The 19,363-nt window shown below is 39.0% G+C and overlaps 2 protein-coding genes and 1 long non-coding RNA gene across 6 annotated transcripts; 1 reads left to right on the top strand and 2 right to left on the bottom strand.

Moving 5' to 3' along the window:
* Positions 1–1,866: 1,866 nt before the first annotated feature.
* On the bottom strand, positions 1,867–7,862 carry LOC113157345 (E3 ubiquitin-protein ligase ZFP91-like). Of its 2 annotated transcripts, XM_026352788.1 has the most exons (11): positions 7,025–7,858; positions 6,772–6,803; positions 6,565–6,678; positions 6,135–6,171; positions 5,951–6,037; positions 5,694–5,858; positions 5,269–5,319; positions 4,299–4,377; positions 4,035–4,149; positions 3,768–3,867; positions 1,867–3,126 (listed from the first exon to the last, which is right to left on the bottom strand). In XM_026352788.1, the coding sequence occupies exons 1-11, from the start codon at positions 7,375–7,377 to the stop codon at positions 2,283–2,285; spliced, it is 1,977 nt and encodes a 658-aa protein (XP_026208573.1). In that variant the 5' UTR covers positions 7,378–7,858; the 3' UTR covers positions 1,867–2,282. The 2 variants fall into 2 exon arrangements, with proteins under 2 accessions (XP_026208573.1, XP_026208574.1); XM_026352789.1 differs by lacking the exon at positions 5,951–6,037 and having other exon boundaries at positions 7,025–7,862.
* Positions 7,863–12,452: 4,590 nt separating this feature from the next.
* Positions 12,453–15,635, top strand: LOC113157347 (A-agglutinin anchorage subunit-like). The gene is made up of 6 exons (XM_026352791.1): positions 12,453–12,519; positions 13,465–13,523; positions 13,613–13,965; positions 14,314–14,375; positions 14,461–14,609; positions 14,733–15,635. The coding sequence occupies exons 2-6, from the start codon at positions 13,481–13,483 to the stop codon at positions 14,828–14,830; spliced, it is 705 nt and encodes a 234-aa protein (XP_026208576.1). The 5' UTR covers positions 12,453–12,519; positions 13,465–13,480; the 3' UTR covers positions 14,831–15,635.
* Positions 15,636–18,145: 2,510 nt separating this feature from the next.
* Positions 18,146–19,356, bottom strand: LOC113157352. 3 transcript variants are annotated; one of them, XR_003298448.2, is made up of 4 exons: positions 19,044–19,356; positions 18,837–18,950; positions 18,401–18,436; positions 18,146–18,270 (listed from the first exon to the last, which is right to left on the bottom strand). It is a non-coding gene; the product is annotated as an uncharacterized LOC113157352 (long non-coding RNA). The 3 variants fall into 3 exon arrangements; XR_003298450.2 differs by lacking the exons at positions 18,146–18,270; positions 18,401–18,436 and adding an exon at positions 18,630–18,668 and having other exon boundaries at positions 19,044–19,354; XR_003298449.2 differs by lacking the exons at positions 18,146–18,270; positions 18,401–18,436 and adding an exon at positions 18,640–18,677 and having other exon boundaries at positions 19,044–19,353.
* Positions 19,357–19,363: the final 7 nt, after the last annotated feature.

The raw sequence follows: 19,363 nt of genomic DNA on the forward strand, positions 1-19,363 counted from the left end.
AATACAATGTTAGATCGATTACATATTTAACACAAGCTGACAACCATATTGATTATATCGATCAATTAGACCATACTATGAAAGGCTGATGAGGCACAGGAGCATGACAGCAGGAAAAATCCAATACACTCTATCCATTAGGCACCCCAGGGAAAAATGGAGAGGGTGGGGGTGGACCTTTTAGTAGGATTACACTCTGCACCACAGAGCACGGAGTGCAGACTGCTGAATGTTAAATGTACAGACAGTAAACGTCAATAACTCACGTGTGTCAGGCTGCTAGCTGCCTCAGCCCTGAAACACGCCGTCATTAAAGCTACAAGTAACGGGAAGGTGAGCGTGTCAACACCGCCTGACGAGCACAGAACAAGCACGGCGACCGTGCGGAGCGATAACTCACGTATAGCTGGAACAGACGGGTACATTCGTAGTGCAGCAGCCGGGCGAGAGCCACCGCTCTCCCGGTGCGCGACTGTCCAGACGCCGGCGCGTCCAGCGCGGTGATCTGCTGCTGCTGCTGCTGCTCTGCCATTTGCACTCCAGCCCCGTCTCTAGAGGAGGCTTAGCGGCGAGCTGGGTGAAGACCGAGCAGAATCAGAATCAGTCCCCACAACGAGCGATATGTTGGCAGCGGAAACTGCGTTTACTTTTTTTTTTTTTACACGCGTAATCCTTGTGGATACTTGTTCGGCTTAGACACGAACCGGGGCGAGTGCCAGAGACGCGTGTTGCTGTCGGCCGTCACGTTGGCATGGACGGAGAGAGAGGGGCGGTTTGAGGGGGGACGCACAGAAAGGCCTGTTTTCCGACCTCAGAAACCTCCTGTGCCCCCCCCCCCACACACACACACCCCTACACAAATAATAAAAACCCGTCTCTGCAGGAGCAGCTCCTTCCAGTCACTGTGAGCTTGTTGTGTGGAAACCACTGAAGCCCAGAAATATTTTCCATATCAATAAAACATGTTATTCTTTAGGCTGCACATCCTCTTTTACCACATTTAGAAGAGGGTGTCATTTGGTATCCAGTCAATAACTAATAATTTATTAAATTATATGTATATATATATGTATATGTTCATTTATTATAATAAATACAGAATGACTTTCAATTTCTTCATAATATTCATTTTATTAATTTCAAGAGTATCTCCATTGCTTAGTTTGCCAAACAAAGACACAATACATACCTTATTTCTCAAGATAAATAATTTATTACCATTATTCTGAACACATTCGCTAATAAATAAAGATCATAAGCTTATGAGTATTCAGCAGCAGTGGTAGCATACAGAGCTACAGTGTATTTTATTTTCTAACATTGCTTTAAAAGAAATTTGCTGACAACAAAAATCATTTTTACCATCCATTTCCACTGTGGATTTTCCATCATAATACTGCTCCCTGCATAATCTCCTTTGTGAAAAATAACATTAAAGCATGAATTTGTAATAATGAATGAAGTACAAGTTAAACAGGAAATGACACTGGAAAGACAGTGAACAAATAAAAAGTCACTGAGGGTGATTTACTGTAAATCTTTGAGCTAAAAAATTAGCTATTTTGCTTTTATCACAGACTGGTGATATTTCACATCACTAAAAACACAGACTGAACTCAACATTTAGCTGCTTTAGTTTCAGGGTCCACATGTTCATGGTTACACCGTCACCCATTACCTGCACTGCTGAACAGGTTTTAATAACACCTTTGCATTTTGTGTAATGACATCAGGACATCTGCTACAGAAAGGCCCCTTAAAAAAAGATTTCCTGGTTTGTTTTAGATATTTTTTCTTATCAAAACCATCCGGACTAAAAATATTCTGGAATCATACAACGAAGTTTATTTTGCACAGAGGAGCTTGTTTGGTTGTAGTCGTAAAATTTTATTGCAACTTATGAAGTTAAACCCAATCATGTGAATGACAGTCACAGACTCACCATACAAAAACATACATATGAAGAATATTATGGAGGTCATTTTTATATTTCTTGTACTTTATGTACAATCATATTTCAGTCTTATTAATATCTAAAAAATATTTAACATGCACATATACAAACACAGGGTAACAAACCAAAAAGTAAAAAAAAATATTCATTAAGTAGAAAAAGAAGTATGTAATCTTCAATATTATTATTATAAATCTTACTACCTGGCTCAAACCTATGTACTGTATGTAACCACTGTGTTATACTTCATAGAAATAAATTATTTCAAATATTCGTTACACTCCTTTTAATTAATCGTTCAGTGTTTTTGCCTCCTTTAGCTGTTTTTCTACATTAAACTATCTCCATGAACCTCAGCACACTGTAACACAATCTGTCTCTCCCCTTCCCGCTCCCAAACAATCCCATCATTTTCCTTCCTCACCTCCCTGTTTTCCTCCCATGTTATTTCCCCGACATCCTGCTGGCCCCCACCCACTATCACCCTGTCCCAAAGCTCACCCTCCCCAGGGATGTGTGCGCTCTCATTAGATCCACTGCCCCACTGCACACCCAACTGGGGAGCGAGCGTGCCCGCGGAGGACAGGTTGGTGACGGAGTTCAGGGTGAGAAGGGTGCTCTGGGAGTCCACGGTGGCCATGGACGTGACAGTGCTGGCAGGAAAGGTGGAGAGCTGGATGAGCTGGGGCTGGCTGATGCTGGTGATGTGAGGAGGGGAAGCAGCAGTGAGTTGCAGCAAGGTGGGGACTTGCTGCTGATGTGCCACCTGCACCACATGATGCATGGGCAGCTGGAAGAACTGGCCTTGAGATACATCTGCTGGAGTCTGGGGAGTGAGTGGGAGCACCACCTGCTGCAGAGGAGTGAGAGTATCTCCTGCTGGCTCTCGGCTGTCTTGGCTTAGGGAGGGCCGATCAGGCTGGGTGAGCACTGGGACCATCTCTGGCACCGGGGCGGGACTGCTTATCACCGAGCCCCCATTAGCAGCTAAGGCCTCAGCTATGAGCACCTCAGGATGGCTCTTGGCCTTGTGTGCAACGACAGAATCCTTTTTCTCAAACCTTTTCCCACAAATGGAGCACGAGAACAGGTAGGAGGCTTCAGCATCATGCTTCTTCATGTGCCAGTTTAGGGAGGCCTTCTGGCGACAGGTGAAGCCGCAGATCTCACACCTGTCACAAGATGGAGACAGATAACAGTGTGTAGTCCAAGCTGACTTCAGTTCATCTAGAGATTTTTCCTCCAGGTTCACTGCAATTTACTCAGAACTAGTGATGGCAAGTCACCTTTCTGCAGATATCAAGATGTTGTCAATCAATATATTGTGAATAAATTAGCAAACAGACTTTCAGAATCTACCCTGACAAATTTTAAAGCCATAAGTTGATGATACTTAACTGAAATAGTCCACATGTAATTGTACAGTAGAGTTTTTAGCTAGACCTTTACTATTCTTGCTCTTTCGTGCTCCAGAAATACAACTGTTTTTCCACATGTTGAGCAACAAATACAGATGTTTTGGTCATTTTGGCATTTGCAAAGGAAAAATAAATCCTTGTTCAACTGTTTTATAAATGGGAATTGTGTTTACAATTTTGCTGATAATGGCGTCATACAAAAATTTACATTCATGGAAACAACAGTGTTGAAATTTAGAAGGTTGTTTAAATGATCAAACTGAACTAAAATAACGTTGTTTTATTTTTTACAATGGACCCAAGTCAAGACTCAAATGATGTTTTTTCATTTAACAAATTCTTCTGTCTATACATCATACAGTCACATGACATTACTAAATGTTGAGCCAACTCACTGTATTGGCTTTTCCCCTGTGTGGATCATCCTGTGCACAGCCAGGTTATGGGAGCTCTTGAAGGCCCGAGCACAATACTCACAGATGTAGTCTCTTTGATCTGAAACACAGACGATGGGCATGAATAACCATTTCTCGTCTTTCGCACGTACCATTAAACATTTCAGGCATCTCAGAAATGGTGTCAGTCATTTGCACAGTCAAATGCAAATAAACACAAAGTGCAATGCTACGCTAAACGCTGCGTAACTAAAAATCTACCATTACCTGTGTGGTGTTTAGCATGGCGCAAGAGCTGCTTCTGCAGACGAAACAGGCGCCCGCATGAAGGATGATCACACACATACTTTTTTTTAAGCAAATGTTGGTATTTTATATGATGCTGAAACAAAAAGATAAGAGACAAGTGTCAGTTTGTAGAACAGAAATGGATACATATCTATTTGTAGCTATTGTGAAGTGCCAAATCCCAGACGGAGCTTCTTAAGATGCTTAGGGGTTGTCATGGCTACAGCTGACAGGATGGCACACCTGTAGGTACCGTGGGTGGGCTAAGACAGTACCACAGCCCTCTATTTCACACCGGACATACTGCACAGGAGGCTTTTTCCTATGAACGCAGAACAGAAGAAACTGTATAGCTTGTTGTCGGTGAAGATTCTCAGTCGTCCAGGTGAAGTTATCTGAAAGTTGAGTCATGGCAACTGGACTTCCTTTAGTTAGTTGAAACGTTTCGCTACTCATCCAAGTAGCTTCTTCAGTCTGAAGATAGTTGGTTAGAGGCCACAAATTTATGCTCCAAGACTAGTTTCACTCCACCCCTTGCCCTAAATAGGCTCGTTAGATTAAACAAAAGATGGGGGAGATGTGAAGGATGTAATGGTCACACCTCTGCCCACCCCCTCTTAACACCTAAATGGGTCGTTAAGTGTGTCAACCTGGTGAAGGTGTGAACTGGTTCTGGCCTTTTTCGGGATAGATGAAATGGCAGTATGATAAATAGAAGACAGGTTGTGTCTAAGACATGCAAGGCTTCCCTCACCCCTTCTCTCAAACCACTTGTCCTCTTTGTCCAATATTTAAACGTCACAGTCCTTAAATGAGTGTCCTTTGTCCTTAAGATGAAGGTACACAGCTGATTCAGGACCTGAGGTGTTACTCTTTCTGTGCTGTGCCATCCTCCTGTGTAGCGGTTGTATAGTTTCTCCAATGTACAGTTCAGAACATTCTTCACTGAATTGGACCACATACACTATATTGTTCATCTTGTGTTTTGGAGTCCGGTCTTTAGGATGTACAAGTTTCTAAGTGTGTTAGTGGGTTTGAAGTAGACAGGTATGTTGTGTTTTCTGAAAATCCTTTTTAGTGTCTCTGAAACCCCTTGCCTGTTTACATTCCAACTAACTAAAGGAAGTCCAGTTGCCATGACTCAACTTTCAGATTGTATAACACGATCTACTCATATAAAAGTAGCCATTAATACCAAAAACACGCTATATACCTTCGTTTTGGCTGCCGAGGACGTTTGTCATCTTTTTGCAGTCTACCTCGCCTAAAATTAAAGCAAATGTTAATGTTTATTATGAATATTGTACTGAATAAAAACCCTAGCTCAGCTGCCATAATGTCAGAAGAACAATATAGAGAATGTCATGGCAAAATCATAATATAATTATAATAGAAAAGCTCAATGTCAGTCAGAAAAAGCACTGTTCTTGGTTTTAATTTAAAATCATTCTGACATTTGTTTGAAGAACAGCCTTATGACCATACAATAACAAAAGATGTCACTACTCATTTGACGTCATAAGCAGAAAATCTGGTTTCGTTAACTTACTTCAGACTACTGTGAATAAGTATGTAACTACAGCCAAAACACCCCCCACAAAAAAAACTTTTACCGGCTATCTTTTGCAGTTTACTTACTTCCTGGATGGTGGTTCTGTGTCATCACCCTTTTCATCCTTATTCTGCACAATAATCTCGGATGATTCCTCCTCTTTAATGCCATTTTCTTCTTCCGTCTTCTCCGATTCTTCTTTCTTGACGTCTTTTATTTGCAACGTTGTTGTGCGCTGCCTTGATTTTTCTCTGGACAGTGAAGAAATAAAACAAAATATACTATTAAAACTACCACTTTCACAACTAATGTTCATTATAAAAAGGCAGTGAGACAAGCGTACGTCTTTGTCTCAGGTTTACAGATGAGGTCATCCGGGTCAGCTCTGAATGGAGGGTTCCTCTCAACAGCTGTGTCAGGATCTGCAACGCTAATATGGACATCAACACCACACTGGCCAAAATGAAATTTAATGGCAAATTAATGAGAAATGATTTTTCTGCTCATTTGTGAAGTTGAACACTCACTTGTCATTCTTTCCTTTTTCACCATCTGGTTCTTGCCCTGGAAATATTCAATTCAATTTTATTTGTAAGGCGCCAAATCACAACAGAAGTCATCTCAAGGCATTTTAGAGAGTTTAAGACCTTACAAAATACAACTGTATACAGAATTATATAGAAAACCCAACAATCCCACTTGAGCAAGCACTAGGCGACAGTGGAGAGGAAAAACTCCCTTTAGAGGAAGAAACCTCCAGCAGAACCAAGCTCAGGGTGGGCGGCCATCTGCCTCGACCGGTTGGGGTGAGTGGAAAGAGGAGAGAGAAGAGAACAGCAGGCAATAATAAAAAAACAACATAAATTTCGGCTTACGATAATACAATATTGTTCAGCCTTACTGTCACAACATTCATCAAAGTGTAAAGAGTGTAGATAAAAGGAATTGTTCTCTTACCACATGATGGGACCTCCATCTCCGTTTCAGGCTTACATGCTTTTGCTGGAGTTGGGGATCTCTGCTTGCGCCTTATAGATTTGGACGGCTTTGATCCAAGAGTGGGTTTGGATGCTATGGAAGGGATTTCACCCTTTATTAGAGATTAGTGTAACAAATTACAAGAGTAAAGTGTCAGATTGTAGATTACAGTGTACATGTTAATACCTTTTTTGTCTGTGGATTTCTTCACGGCGGTTCTGTGTGAGAATGAGTAAACACAAGTGACAACAAATCCAGATAAAACTAGTACAGCCTGTAACTACACAGTGTGATTTCACTGTACAGTGACAAAGGCGAGAAAACACGTGCACTGAGCTCATTTGTTTTGGTTTTAACATCTGATTAATCTACAGCTTTAAGACCCAAGCCTGCCTTTCTGTGCACTTTTGGCACAACAATAACACGAGCACGCACTTACTGCATGACAGGTGCGTTGCAGGTGCGTGGTGCCGCAGGTGCAGCAGGTGTAGCAGGTGTAGCTCTATCACGCAGACTGACAGGAGTTTTGACACCTGCTGCATTCTTGGCGTCACTAGTCCTGTTGGCTGCAGCGCATCTGGCTCGCAAAACACGCACACACGTCCCGGTGCCAGACCCACACTTGTCGGAATCAGGAGGGGAGGTCCCTGCGGTTTTCCCCCGCCGTTTACTTCCTCTGACGCCGTTGCACGGTTCACTCGAGTCCAAGGACGAGCCAGAGGCCTCCTTAGCGGCTCGGGCTGCTTCGGTCCCGATCCGTGTACCTGAAACCGGTTCTTTCCCGGAATCCATGTCGCTGTTATTGAACTATTACGACCCTCACACGACTTGTGTTACTGATTAGTTTTGAACAGAGACCATCTCAGACCAGGACCACTAGGGAGCTTGTTAGCTCAGCCAAGAGCAAAATGTCGATCATCACAAAAATATTTAACGAACTGTCTGGACGATAAAGTTTGCTACGTTAGATAAAAAATATAATGTTGTAAAAAATGCATTATTTACTTCTTAAAGCGATAGCAAACGTCAGACTTCTTTGGCCGCAGCTTTGGCCTGTTTATGTTGCGTCTCCTTTAAGAGCAGCAGCAGCCGCTCGGATATGCGGAAACATTACGTTTGGTTTGTCGGGCTTCCGTACTATTTCCCCAAAGAGGTTATGGGAAATGTAGTTCCACTCAAATCACAGACCCGAGCTTAGTACTCATGTAAATGAGCAAGTGCAAGTAAAGTAGATATTTAAACAAGTAACAGTACATGCTCTAAACTACTACTAAACTAATATACTACTACTTCAACCAATTCATTTAGTAATTTACTTATTTTAATTGCTTTACTGTCAGGTTAATCAAAAACCCAGTGCATTAGTATAGGGTTACTGTAATGTTAGTGAAGTAAAAGTTAATAATAAAGTAGAATAAGTAATATTTCCCTCTTAAACATATTGGAGTAAACACAGTAAAATTAAGTAAAAGTAAAAACTTGAAATATTCAAGAAAATCACAAGTTTTTTCAGAATAATTTGAATAAAAATTAGTCTTCTTTAAATAATAAACCACGTTGAGTATGTATAATATTGTGATGTGATATTTGATGTACATGTATTTTACGCAAAGTAAGTATCTCTTTTTAAAGTGTAACAGCTCAATACTAGATGTATTCTGCTTTTTGTTTGCATTATATGTGGGATGGAACATATTTTATAATCCTCTAAATCTTATGTTTCTTATTAGACTGGAATAAGCTTTGAAAATGTTTTTGTTGAGTTAAATCATGCTTGGATGTGTCCATATAGTATGCGGAAACCTTGATCCATACATCATTCCCTGTGGCCAACATAAGCAAAACATATTCTTGAGTGAGGGGAAACTGCAAATAATAATTTTGCTATTATTATTTTTTATTTAATTATTTCAGATATACACTGCCAAGAAAAAAACAAAACAATGCTGGTATCTTACAATAAAATGTAAAAACACCAATACCAAACCACAGAAAACGTGTAGAAAGCTAATTCTAAGCTATATCTTATGAGATATTTAGCCAAGAATTTATAGATGTATTTAAAATGTGTACACTATTGTCCAGGGACATGCTTCAGCTGGATCCATTCAGAACAAAAAAGGCTGTCCACACCATCTCGAGTGTGTTGTTCTCTAGCCAGTCTCCTCCAGCTCCTCTGAGTCTGTTCTTCGCGTCGATTTTCTTTGAGTTCTGGTGAACCTCTTCGCCCTCCTATCGTCCCTCTCTTTCACCGCCCATTGTTGAACAAAAAGAGAGGGGGAAGAAAACTATAGGAACAGACATGTGTATAGGTGGAAACTGTTCCGCAGCCGCATGGCACAGCTTGCCAATAAAATCTTTTTTTACTATGTTGGTAAGTTAGAGGTAAAAGGCTGCAGTGGGCCAAACCGGCCGAAAAACGGCATCAGATAACTAGACTCGAACCAAGTTAAGGACTTCTGAAGGAACCCAAGTTTATTTAGAAACATCCCATCCATGAAGATCAACAAGTTAGAGCCGGCCATGGGGCTCGTGAAACGATGACAGATGCCTGCCTAACAGCAACATGAACAGAAGCATGGAGGTGGAAACATGATGACTTGGGGATGCTTAGGCAAAGCAAGAGTGGGAGGCCTGCATTCTTAATCAGCATGGGTACCAAGTCACACTGAAGAGACATGCCACTCCCTCTGGTCAACTACTGACTGATGATAACTTCATTTTGCAGCTCCGGAGCCCATGCATTCCTCCTGGATGGTAAAAATTATCTGAAGAAGAACGTAGTTGCTAAACTCACAACACCTGTATAAACCGATCAGTAGAATCATTAGAATACTGCTGCAAAGGGTTTTTTGGTTTTATGGTTAAACATTAATTGTTGTTCATATTTATTGTGTTTTGTGATTATTTTACAACTATTTGATCAAACAAAACCAACAAGAAAACAATGGTGCAAATGTTTCTAAACATTTTCTTGCCAGTGTATGTCCCTACATCACAACAAGGGTTTTGGTAACACAAACACCATTTATTCTGAGGAGTTTATTTGAGTTCAACCTCCTCACAGATTAACTCTCAGCTATCAAATTATTAAAGATGACATAACTTCATCAAGTATCAGCCGAAGATCTAATCAATATACGATTCTACCCTTAACAGGCTGCTCAAAGACCATTGGCTCAGTGTTTTACTTTTCTTTTCTCTTTTACAAAAAAAAAAAACAAAACACCTGTATAAAACATTTTGTGTTTTTGTCACTGTTATTTTACCATAATTGATAAGGTTGATGGACAAAACGTCTTCCATTTATAGATAATGGAGGCCATTGTGCTCATTGGGACGTTCAATACTGAAGAACTTTTTCTTTACCCTTCCCCGTATCTGTGCCTCGACAAACAATCTTGTCCTAGAGGTCTACAGACAATTCCTTGGCCTTGTGCTATGACATGCACTGTTAACAGTGGGACCTTATACAGACAGGTCTACGCTTTCCCCAATTAAGTTGTAAAAACATCAGGATGAGCAGCAGAAACAGAATGCCACAAAGCAAAGTGTCATGGCACAGACTGAGAAAACTTATGTACATGTGATATTTTTCATTTTTTGTTTTTAATAAATTTACTTCCTTTATGTTGTCATTTAGGGGTATTTTTGAGGAAAATAATCAATGTAATCCATTTTGTAATAAGGGTGTAACATTACAGAACTTGGAAAAAGAAAAGCACTGAATACTTGCACTGTAAATAGATCTTTGGTTATTGCCCACACTTTGGTCATTGTTAGCAGGCGAGCAAACCAGGTCATCTATGTCACAGAGAGCTGAAAGGACGCCTAACAGGAGTGAGAAATGTTTCATGTGTCACTGACTTTGAGTTGACGTATTACATCGTTCTGGTCCTCACCATCCAGAAATTAAAAGATGCTCTAAAGAGGTTAAAAACCAGACAATTTTAAATTGTGAATGACAGAAATATTTTGTCAGAAGGAGAATGGTCCGCACAACCTAGAAAAACATCTATTTCCAGGTACATTGTTAAGCTATCAAACTATTTGTTTCTTTGGCAGATCTCTACAGTTTAAAAAGCATTGTTAAAATTGTTGAATGGAAGAATGTTAAACTGGCAGAGATCTGTTTTAATTACACCTGTGATGACCCATCTATGACGCAAATGTCTGTCAAAAAAATTGGAAAACTGTAACACTAGACCAACCTGTGTGACTCAGTCTGACCATAAAATAAACAGAAAGCTCCTATAAAGCTTTATTCATTACAATGACTGCTTTCAATTTTTTTTTTTTTTACAATTTTTTAATTAAAATACATGAATTAATACAACACACAATAAATACAAGCTTTATGTTTAGAAAAATTTACTTATAAATCCATACAGGGACACAACACTTTTTTTTAGCAGGTGATGAATCATCTGACCTAAAATTGAATGAAAAAACCCAGCATCTCGTGCTGCCTGTGGAATTCAGGCTGACTGTAAGGAATTATAAAAGCAAATAATAAAATACCCCATTTGATTAAGCGTTACACAAGTTTGCTTTAATAGTTATGAACCACCATACTTAAAAGTGGCTGCAATACCTACATGTAAATTTCATTTCAAATCAAGGCTGGTAGCGTAGAGAGCCTAAATGATAAAAGCTGTGTCACTGTTCAGGTATTTATGGACATAACTATCCATAAAGGGGACTTGACACACAGAGTACACACTGTGAGGAAAGCAGATCAGAAAGCGAGATGAATGTTATTCTTTTGGTAAGAGACAAGCTGTACAGGAATGACGCCAAGTCTGCATTGTGTGTACTTTTCTGTTTCTATATATACTCACACCCACATATCTCTGGAGTTCATGGTCTGCATTGGAAAAAGCTAAAAAAAAAAGTAAAAAAAAAAAACAAACTGAATCCTAGTAGTGCATATGAATGGTAGATACCGTAATCTGATCAATCAATCGTTGTATGGATGAATCTGTTTAAGTGAAATGCAAATCTGAATATTGTGATTTTTTTAAACAGAATTAAAAAGTTGAAACTCGTACTCTAGATTGAAGTTCAGTGAGACATTTCTATAGATGACGTGGGGGTGGCATGTTATCTGCTGGTGTTGGTCCACTGCATTTCATCAAGTTCAAACTCAATGCAGCCATCTACCAGGAGATTTAAGTGCACTTCTCACTTCTGTCTGTTAAGAATCCTTTTAGAGATTATGTAGAATAATATAAAGAAAAAATAATCAATATCAATTATAGGCAAAATGTTCTATACTGTAAGTGTTTTATGGCTGTAAAGCTATTTGTAGTAGTTCTGAATAATTCTCTATGAATAGTTCCCATGTCCTGTTATTTATTTATAAATACAATAATATACAGATTTTATGTCTATACACAGTATGTTGTATCGTGCCTTGTCAATATCTATGCAAATCTTCTTTATTTCTAGCTTTTGTAGTGCTGTTTTCTGTTTAACAGCACATTAAATCTTAATGTAGTCCTAAAATGATCAATGTTCTGATCTGAAGTGAAGTGTAGATGAAGTCACAAAGACGTTATTGGCTTTTAGCGAAACTTTTATAGAGCAACAGAACAGTATAGTATTTTGGAGAAAAGTGTTTCTCGGTTTTGTTTGAGCAACAGCTAGCAAGATCCGATTAGTTTACTTCAGGAGAATCCATAGCCTTCTGTTCTTTTTTAGTGACAGAAACTTGAAATTGATCTGTGTTATGTTGAATCTGTGGTTGTTTGGACTATTGTTTTTCTTGGTTTTCTTCTGCACTGGTTGACTCACTGTTGTCAGGTCACATTCTTTCACTATGCAGCAAATTATATAAGAGCTCAGCAAACAGGTGGCATCGCATCAGACGAGTACTGAGGTAGGGTACGTGAGGAGCCTCCACTAACTACTACAAGTCTAAAGGGCATTTGGGTAAGTACATTTGGTCTTGACATTGTAATATAATGATATAATTTGGTTTTATTTTTTACACTGAAAGTTTGATTATCTAAAGAGCATTATTTAATTGTATTTAATTTATATTTATTTAATTTTTTTTTTTGCAAGGTCTTTAGAACATTTAAACCAATTAAGGCAAATTAATTTACCTCTCTCAATACACAGGTATAAGTCTAATTACTAATAAAACATAATAAAATGTTCTCCACCAAAACAACAAAGAATTTTGAACAATTTTTAATATAATGCTACTGATAAAATAAATGTAACTAGGACTCACTGATAGCAAAGCGCAGATTTGTGCAGAACAAAAAGTGCTACTGCAATTTTTAAATTGATCATCTTTTTAATTTCTATATTTTTATTGTATTAGTTATTTAATGAGCAAGGGCAGCTGGTACTGTATGTAATTAAACTTCAAGTTAGAGCGATTACTCCTTCAAATCTGGCTCTGAGCAGTGAGCGTGTAGCGTTTAGTCTGTAATTCAGTCAATATTGATTAATGTTAACTTTTCAAGTAACACTGTAACTGTACACATTCAGATACACTTATATTGTATTAAGCCAAACTCCCATTAGAAACAATGGCCTCGCAGAGTAGTACAACTTGTGTACCTTATACTGGCATCTATTGTCTGTTGCACACATTTTACTGTATACATAATATGAGCAGCTACCTTCATTGCCATATGTTCATGGAGGTACAAGCTTCAATTTACTGTCTTTAACTAGGTAATAACCATTACTTCACACCTTATTTTCTTTCTTAAGGTTATGTCTGTAAATAATAGAAACTATAAAACAGCAAATTATGTTAATTTTGGTTAAGTATGTTCACACTGAAAAATCTAATTTAATTTCAATGTGTTACTTGCTGTTAACATTTCTGAGAAAGTCATTGTACTGTCAATATTGTAGGTTGAGAACAGACACAATGGGTTTTGGACGCATCCTATCAACTCTGCTAATACTTGCAGGTAAGTAAGTCATGTGACTTAAAGCAAAGGTGTTTACACTTCTCTGAAGAAAATTAATGCATCAATCTCCTTCTGCTCTTTACAAATAGTGGCCATAGAGCTAGTTATTGTACCAGCTACAGCCCAGAATACAACTGAAAGTCCAGCAACAACAGGCACGTCAAATACAACAGCAGCAACAACAGGCACGTCAAATACAACAGCAGCAACAACAGGCACGTCAAATACAACAACAGCAGCAGGAGGTGCGTCAAATACAACAACAGCAGCAGGAGGCACGTCAAGTACAACAACTGGGAGTTCGCCAACAACTGCAGCTTCTACAACAGAGGCAGTCACAGGAAAGATTTTAACTTTCAAAACTAATGAGACATTTACGAGCGACTTGCTGAATCCATCATCCCCAGGGTTTCAAAATCGATCGGCCAGGATAAAGAATGCAGTAAGTACCTCTCTCAGAATGAAACATAACAAAAAGCATGCAGCTTAACCAAAAGTAACCATTTTACACCTACTATATCATAGTATTTTGCAGAATCCCACCTTTTCCTTTTTATTTGTATGATCATGCTCCTTCAAATTGATTCACATGTTAAACAATTAGGTGTGTGTTTTCTACCCAGTGGACTCATATGTGGTAGAAATCCTTTTATGAGATAAATGAGAGATTTCACACAGTCAGTGTCGCTGCATGGTACAAATTACATACCATAATAAAAACACAAAGCACAAATGAAGAACATAGGTCAATTAAATAAATGTACTTAAACTTGGTTTTGTATTTCTGCAGCTCACACCTTTCTACGCTAAATCATTCCCTTCATTTCGTGACATACAGGCTGTTGCATTCAGGTAATTTTCTGTTGCTATGTTGATACAATCTTGTTAATCTTGTTGGCCAATATTGCCCATGAATAATGCAATTTATTCTTTGCAGTAATGGATCCATTTTCAATGTGGTGATAATTTATTTTGCATCTGGATCTGTTCCCAACAACTCTGCGATTGTGCAAGTTTTGATCAATGCAGCCTCAAACATCACAGACTTCAACATCAACGTCAATGCAATTTTTGTGGATGGCGTGCGTAAGTAATTTTGTGTCTTATCAAATATATATTATTTTAATATACTATTTTATAGTAGTTTGTTAAAGACTGGTATATGTGTTAGTTAAAGCAACGACTTGTTTGCTTTCTTAACAATTACAGAAGCCTCAAGTGGAGTAAGCCACAAGATCAGTGTCATCACTGCCTCCTGCCTGGTGCTGCTGTCATGTCTGCTGTCAAACCAGCATTGGTGGCAGTAGTGTCTGATGACCATGTGAAATTACTTTAGAAAAACTGGCATGACAAAGGTCTTTGTTCTCTCTAAAAATCAAAGACGAAATGTAAAGATCACCATTGTGATTTGGACAGATGTAAAAGATGGGATGACAGCACGCTTACTGGTTAAATGCAACACCGATCCTGCCAGGGAATGCTCCTTATTTCTCCGCGTGAGGCCCCTATGAATCCCATCCATGAAGAAAAGCATCCCGTCCACTGAAACAGAAGAGTTATCACCATTAATTCATATTTAAATGACTTTTGGAAATCAACCATAACTTTGACACATCATGCATAATATTTCTGCTTAATAGAAGTTTCACTTAATCACTGACATTTAAACTGATCAGTAAGTTGAAAGTTTTATCCAAGATTATTTATCGCACTTCCTGCAAGATGTAAGCATTTTACAATTGACAGCAGGAAAACAGATACTGTACTCTTTTCCACCAGCCCTGTCACATTTATGTCAAATACTGTGGCAGTAATGAAATATATCATGTTTGAATAATGTCCTAAATGATTAACCAGTCACATTTCTCATTTATATTTAATAATATTATCATACAAGTTACGAGTTTTGTGAGTTTACATGTACCTTTAGTAGAAACACTAAGTTGTCAAGGTGATCAAGATGCAAACTTTATATTATATCGCATATTATCGCATTTTATCATACATGGTCTATGTATTACAGCTTTTTCTTTTTACGATTTAAAGTGTTATGTATATCGCTGTATGATGAAGATGCTTTCATTAAAGGCACTGAAGACATGCAATCGAAAACTGTCTCATTATCTCATAAAATGTAATTTCCAATGAACCTGCGTCAGGAGAAATCGTTTACATTCTACAAATGCAAGCCGTGATGCAGAAGTAGTCACGGGCAGCATTAAACTTTGATGATGTATGTTTGCCCAAACTGTTGAAACAACATATTTTCCACATGGCAAAGCAAAGAAAACAGTGAACATGTCCAGTCTGTCAAAACTGTAGCGTTGTTAGGTGTGGTACAAATCACAATGGACAATGGTTTGGCTGAGAAAATGCAAAAGGTTCCCAGAAGTTTCATGTCAAAGTATTTCACCATTAGCCTTTGCACCAGACTTAGAGAATAACCAAGAATATGTGACTGCTGCATTTGAATTTAAACACACCACAACAAACCGTTGACAATTGTTATGAAATGAACTAAACTTGGCACATTACAGCAGTACAGTCAATCTTAAGATGTTTTATCAGTTAAACTGGAGCCGCCAGTATATGGGATCATTTACAGAACAAATCACAAATATTCTATTTTACCAAGTTTGCTCCTCACAGGCGGTTCCATTTATTTCAACATTTCTTAAACATCAACCTATCTGCATGATGAATAAAAGTAATGATAATGTCTTTGATTTATTTTCCATCAGAGTTAGATTGCAACTACTATTGTGTGCTAAGAAAAGGGCAGGTGCAAATGCCAGTATGAAAAAAAAAAAAGTCTACATCATTTTAAGTAGGACACACAGGCCAAAAATACAGATACAGCACATGTTGGGTGAAGTTGGACTTTACGTGATAAGAAACATCAACACATTCTATTAATTTTTCTCTTTGCTTTTTGACCAGCTATGGCTGTTCATGGTTACGCACCACATGACATCCTTCTCTGTGGATGTTTCTTAAGCCTGCATGGGCTGACACCACAAATCAGCCACAACATCAACGCCACCTGGTGGAAATCTTATGTAACAAAATATATGATTCAACTTCAGCTATGGAGCGTTATTCCCCACAGCTTCTTTGGAGAGGTGAAATGTTTCAGTTTTTGTGACTTCGAAAGTTTAGTTTGTCCATATTTTTATATCTCTGTTCATTTTTGTTATAAAATGGTACCAAAGAGAGGGAAGGTAGTAAAAATAGAGACATAAGAAAAGTATAAATTTTCACATAACCACAGAGTAAAAGTGGCCCTGCAAAGCAGAATGGGAAGAATCGGGTCCAGTCTATCAACACTTACACTTTTACATACTCCATCGCACCTACACCCACCTGGACAAGCCCGGGGGATTAGTGAGGATCATGTTTTTTGATTTCTAGAGTGCATTCAACACCATCCGGCCTGCACTGCTGGGTGAGAAATGAAAAGACATGCAGGTTGACGCTCGCCTGATTACATAGATCATGGACCACGGACCATGCATCTTTATCCCAGGTGCTCCACAGAGAACAGTTCTGTCCCCCTTTCTCTTCACCCTGTTTACCACAGGCTGCAGGTACAACTCAGAGTCCTGTCATCTTCAGAAGTTCTCTGATCACTCTGCAGTTTGTAGGATGTATTCAGGGTGGAGACATTGCAGAGTACCAGGAGGTGGTAGACAGTTTTGTTTACTGGTGTGGACTAAACCTTCTTCAACTCAACATCAGTTAAACAAAAGGTCCTGCTGACAGAAAATGTGGAAGTCCTGTCAACCCTCTCTCTATAAAGGGTGAGGAGGTGTAGGTTGTATCCAAACAAATACCTCATAGTGTACTTGGACAACAAACTGGACAAAGGACTCAACAGCACTGCACAAAAAGGCTCAGTAAGCCTATGAGCTATACAAGATGCTGTGTAGTCCATGAATACATCAACGACAAATGCAGGGTCTACAACAACTGACACGTCAACAACAACCTTGAATCAACAGGCGGTTCAACTACAACTGCAGGCTCAACAGCAGCTAGCAATAAGTGGAGGTTTAATAACAGCAACTACTTTATCAAAAATAACAGGTACAACACCAACTGGTGCATCAATAACATCAGAGTCAACAACAAATTGAGGGTTAACTGGTTTAACCACCACTGCAGAGTCTAAAGAAACAAGTAGTTCACTAACAGCAACTGGTGCATCAGCAACTAGTGATACAACATCAACTGTAAAGTAAAAAAAATGTTAAATATTCTTAAATGGCTCAGCCAAAGTCCTGAACACCTGAAAATAATTGATATATCCCTAGTGGTATCCAGTGGCCAGTAGTGCTAAATGTGCCTGAAGGGGGCAGCTCACAGCTATAAATGTTTCTACATAAAAGTGAGTATGCTTTTTAAATTCAATTCAGTTTTATTTATATAGGGCCAAATCACAACAGTAGTCATCTCAATGCACTTTACACTGTTTAAGACCTTACAAAACATAACTGTAAACAGCATTATATAGAAAACCCAACAACCCGACTTGAGAAGTACTAGGCAACAGTGGAGAGGAACTCCCTTTAGAGGAAGAAACCTCCAGCAGAACCAGGCTCAGGGTGAGCGACCATCTGCCTTGACCGGTTGGGGTGAGAGGAAAGAACAGCAGGCAACAAAAAACAACAACAAACCACAGAAACACTGAGCAGGTTGGTGGGACCAGTAGCACTCTGGTGATATACAGCTCTGGGGCCGAGGATACCTGTAGAGAAGTAAAGAGAGAGCGAGAGAGAGGAGGAATCACAACAATCCCGGATGATTCCTCCTCTTTAATGCCATTTTCTTCTTCAAATTAATGAGAAATTAATTTGCCATTAAAGTTGAACACTCACTTGTCATTCTTTCCTTTTTCACCATCTGGTTCTTGCCTTGAAAATATTGAATTCAATTTTATTTGTAAGGCGCCAAATCACAACAGAAGTCATCTTAAGACACTTTACAGTGTTTAAGGTTTAAGACCTAACAAAATACAACTGTATACAGAATTATATAGAAAACCCAACAATCCCACTTGAGCAAGCACTAGGCGACAGTGGAGAGGAAAATCTCCCTTTAGAGGAAGAAACCTCCAGCAGAACCAGGCTCAGGGTGGGCGGCCATCTGCCTCGACTGGTTGGGGTGAGTGGAAAGAGGAGAGAGAAGAGAACAGCAGGCAAGAATAAACAACAACATAAATTTCGGCTTACGATAATACAATATTCTTCAGCCTTACTGTCACAACATTCATCAAAGTGTAAAGAGTGTAGATAAAAGGAATTGTTCTCTTACCACATGATGGGACCTCCATCTCTGTTTCAGGCTGACATGCTTTTGCTGGAGTTGGGGATCTCTGCTTGCGCCTTATAGATTTGGATGGCTTTGATCCAAGAGTGGGTTTGGATGCTATGGAAGGGATTTCACCCTTTATTAGAGATTAGTGTAACAAATTACAAGAGTAAAGTGTCAGATTGTAGATTACAGCGTACATGTTAATACCTTTTTTGTCTGAGGATTTCTTCACGGCGGTTCTGTGTGAGAATGAGTAAACACAAGTGACAACAAATCCAGATAAAGCTAGTACAGCTTGTAACTACACAGTGTGATTTCACTCTAATACCACTGTACAGTGACAAAGGCAAAAAAATGTTGATTTTAACATCTGATTAATCTACAGCTTTAAGACCCAAGCCTGCATTCTGTGCACTTAGACAGGTGATCTAAAAACCCCCTTGGCTTTTGTTTATTTCTTTTGGCACAACAATAAGTCGAGCACGCACTTACTGCATGACAGGTGCATTACAGGTGCGTGGTGCCGC

This window comes from Anabas testudineus, chromosome 18, assembly GCF_900324465.2.
Source record: "Anabas testudineus chromosome 18, fAnaTes1.2, whole genome shotgun sequence".
NCBI lineage: Eukaryota > Metazoa > Chordata > Actinopteri > Anabantiformes > Anabantidae > Anabas > Anabas testudineus.

Excerpts from the sequence above, each read along its gene's own strand:
- LOC113157347 (XM_026352791.1), top strand. The coding sequence starts at position 13,481 with ATGGGTTTTGGACGCATCCTATCAACTCTGCTAATACTTGCAG. Across the intron at positions 13,966-14,313 it reads CGGCCAGGATAAAGAATGCA|CTCACACCTTTCTACGCTAA; the intron begins GTAAGTACCTCT and ends GTATTTCTGCAG. Across the intron at positions 14,610-14,732 it reads AATTTTTGTGGATGGCGTGC|AAGCCTCAAGTGGAGTAAGC; the intron begins GTAAGTAATTTT and ends TAACAATTACAG.
- LOC113157345 (XM_026352788.1), bottom strand. The coding sequence starts at position 7,377 with ATGGATTCCGGGAAAGAACCGGTTTCAGGTACACGGATCGGGACCGAA. Across the intron at positions 5,320-5,693 it reads ACAGAACCACCATCCAGGAA|GCGAGGTAGACTGCAAAAAG; the intron begins GTAAGTAAACTG and ends CTTTAATTTTAG. Across the intron at positions 4,150-4,298 it reads CCCACCCACGGTACCTACAG|CATCATATAAAATACCAACA; the intron begins GTGTGCCATCCT and ends TTTTTGTTTCAG.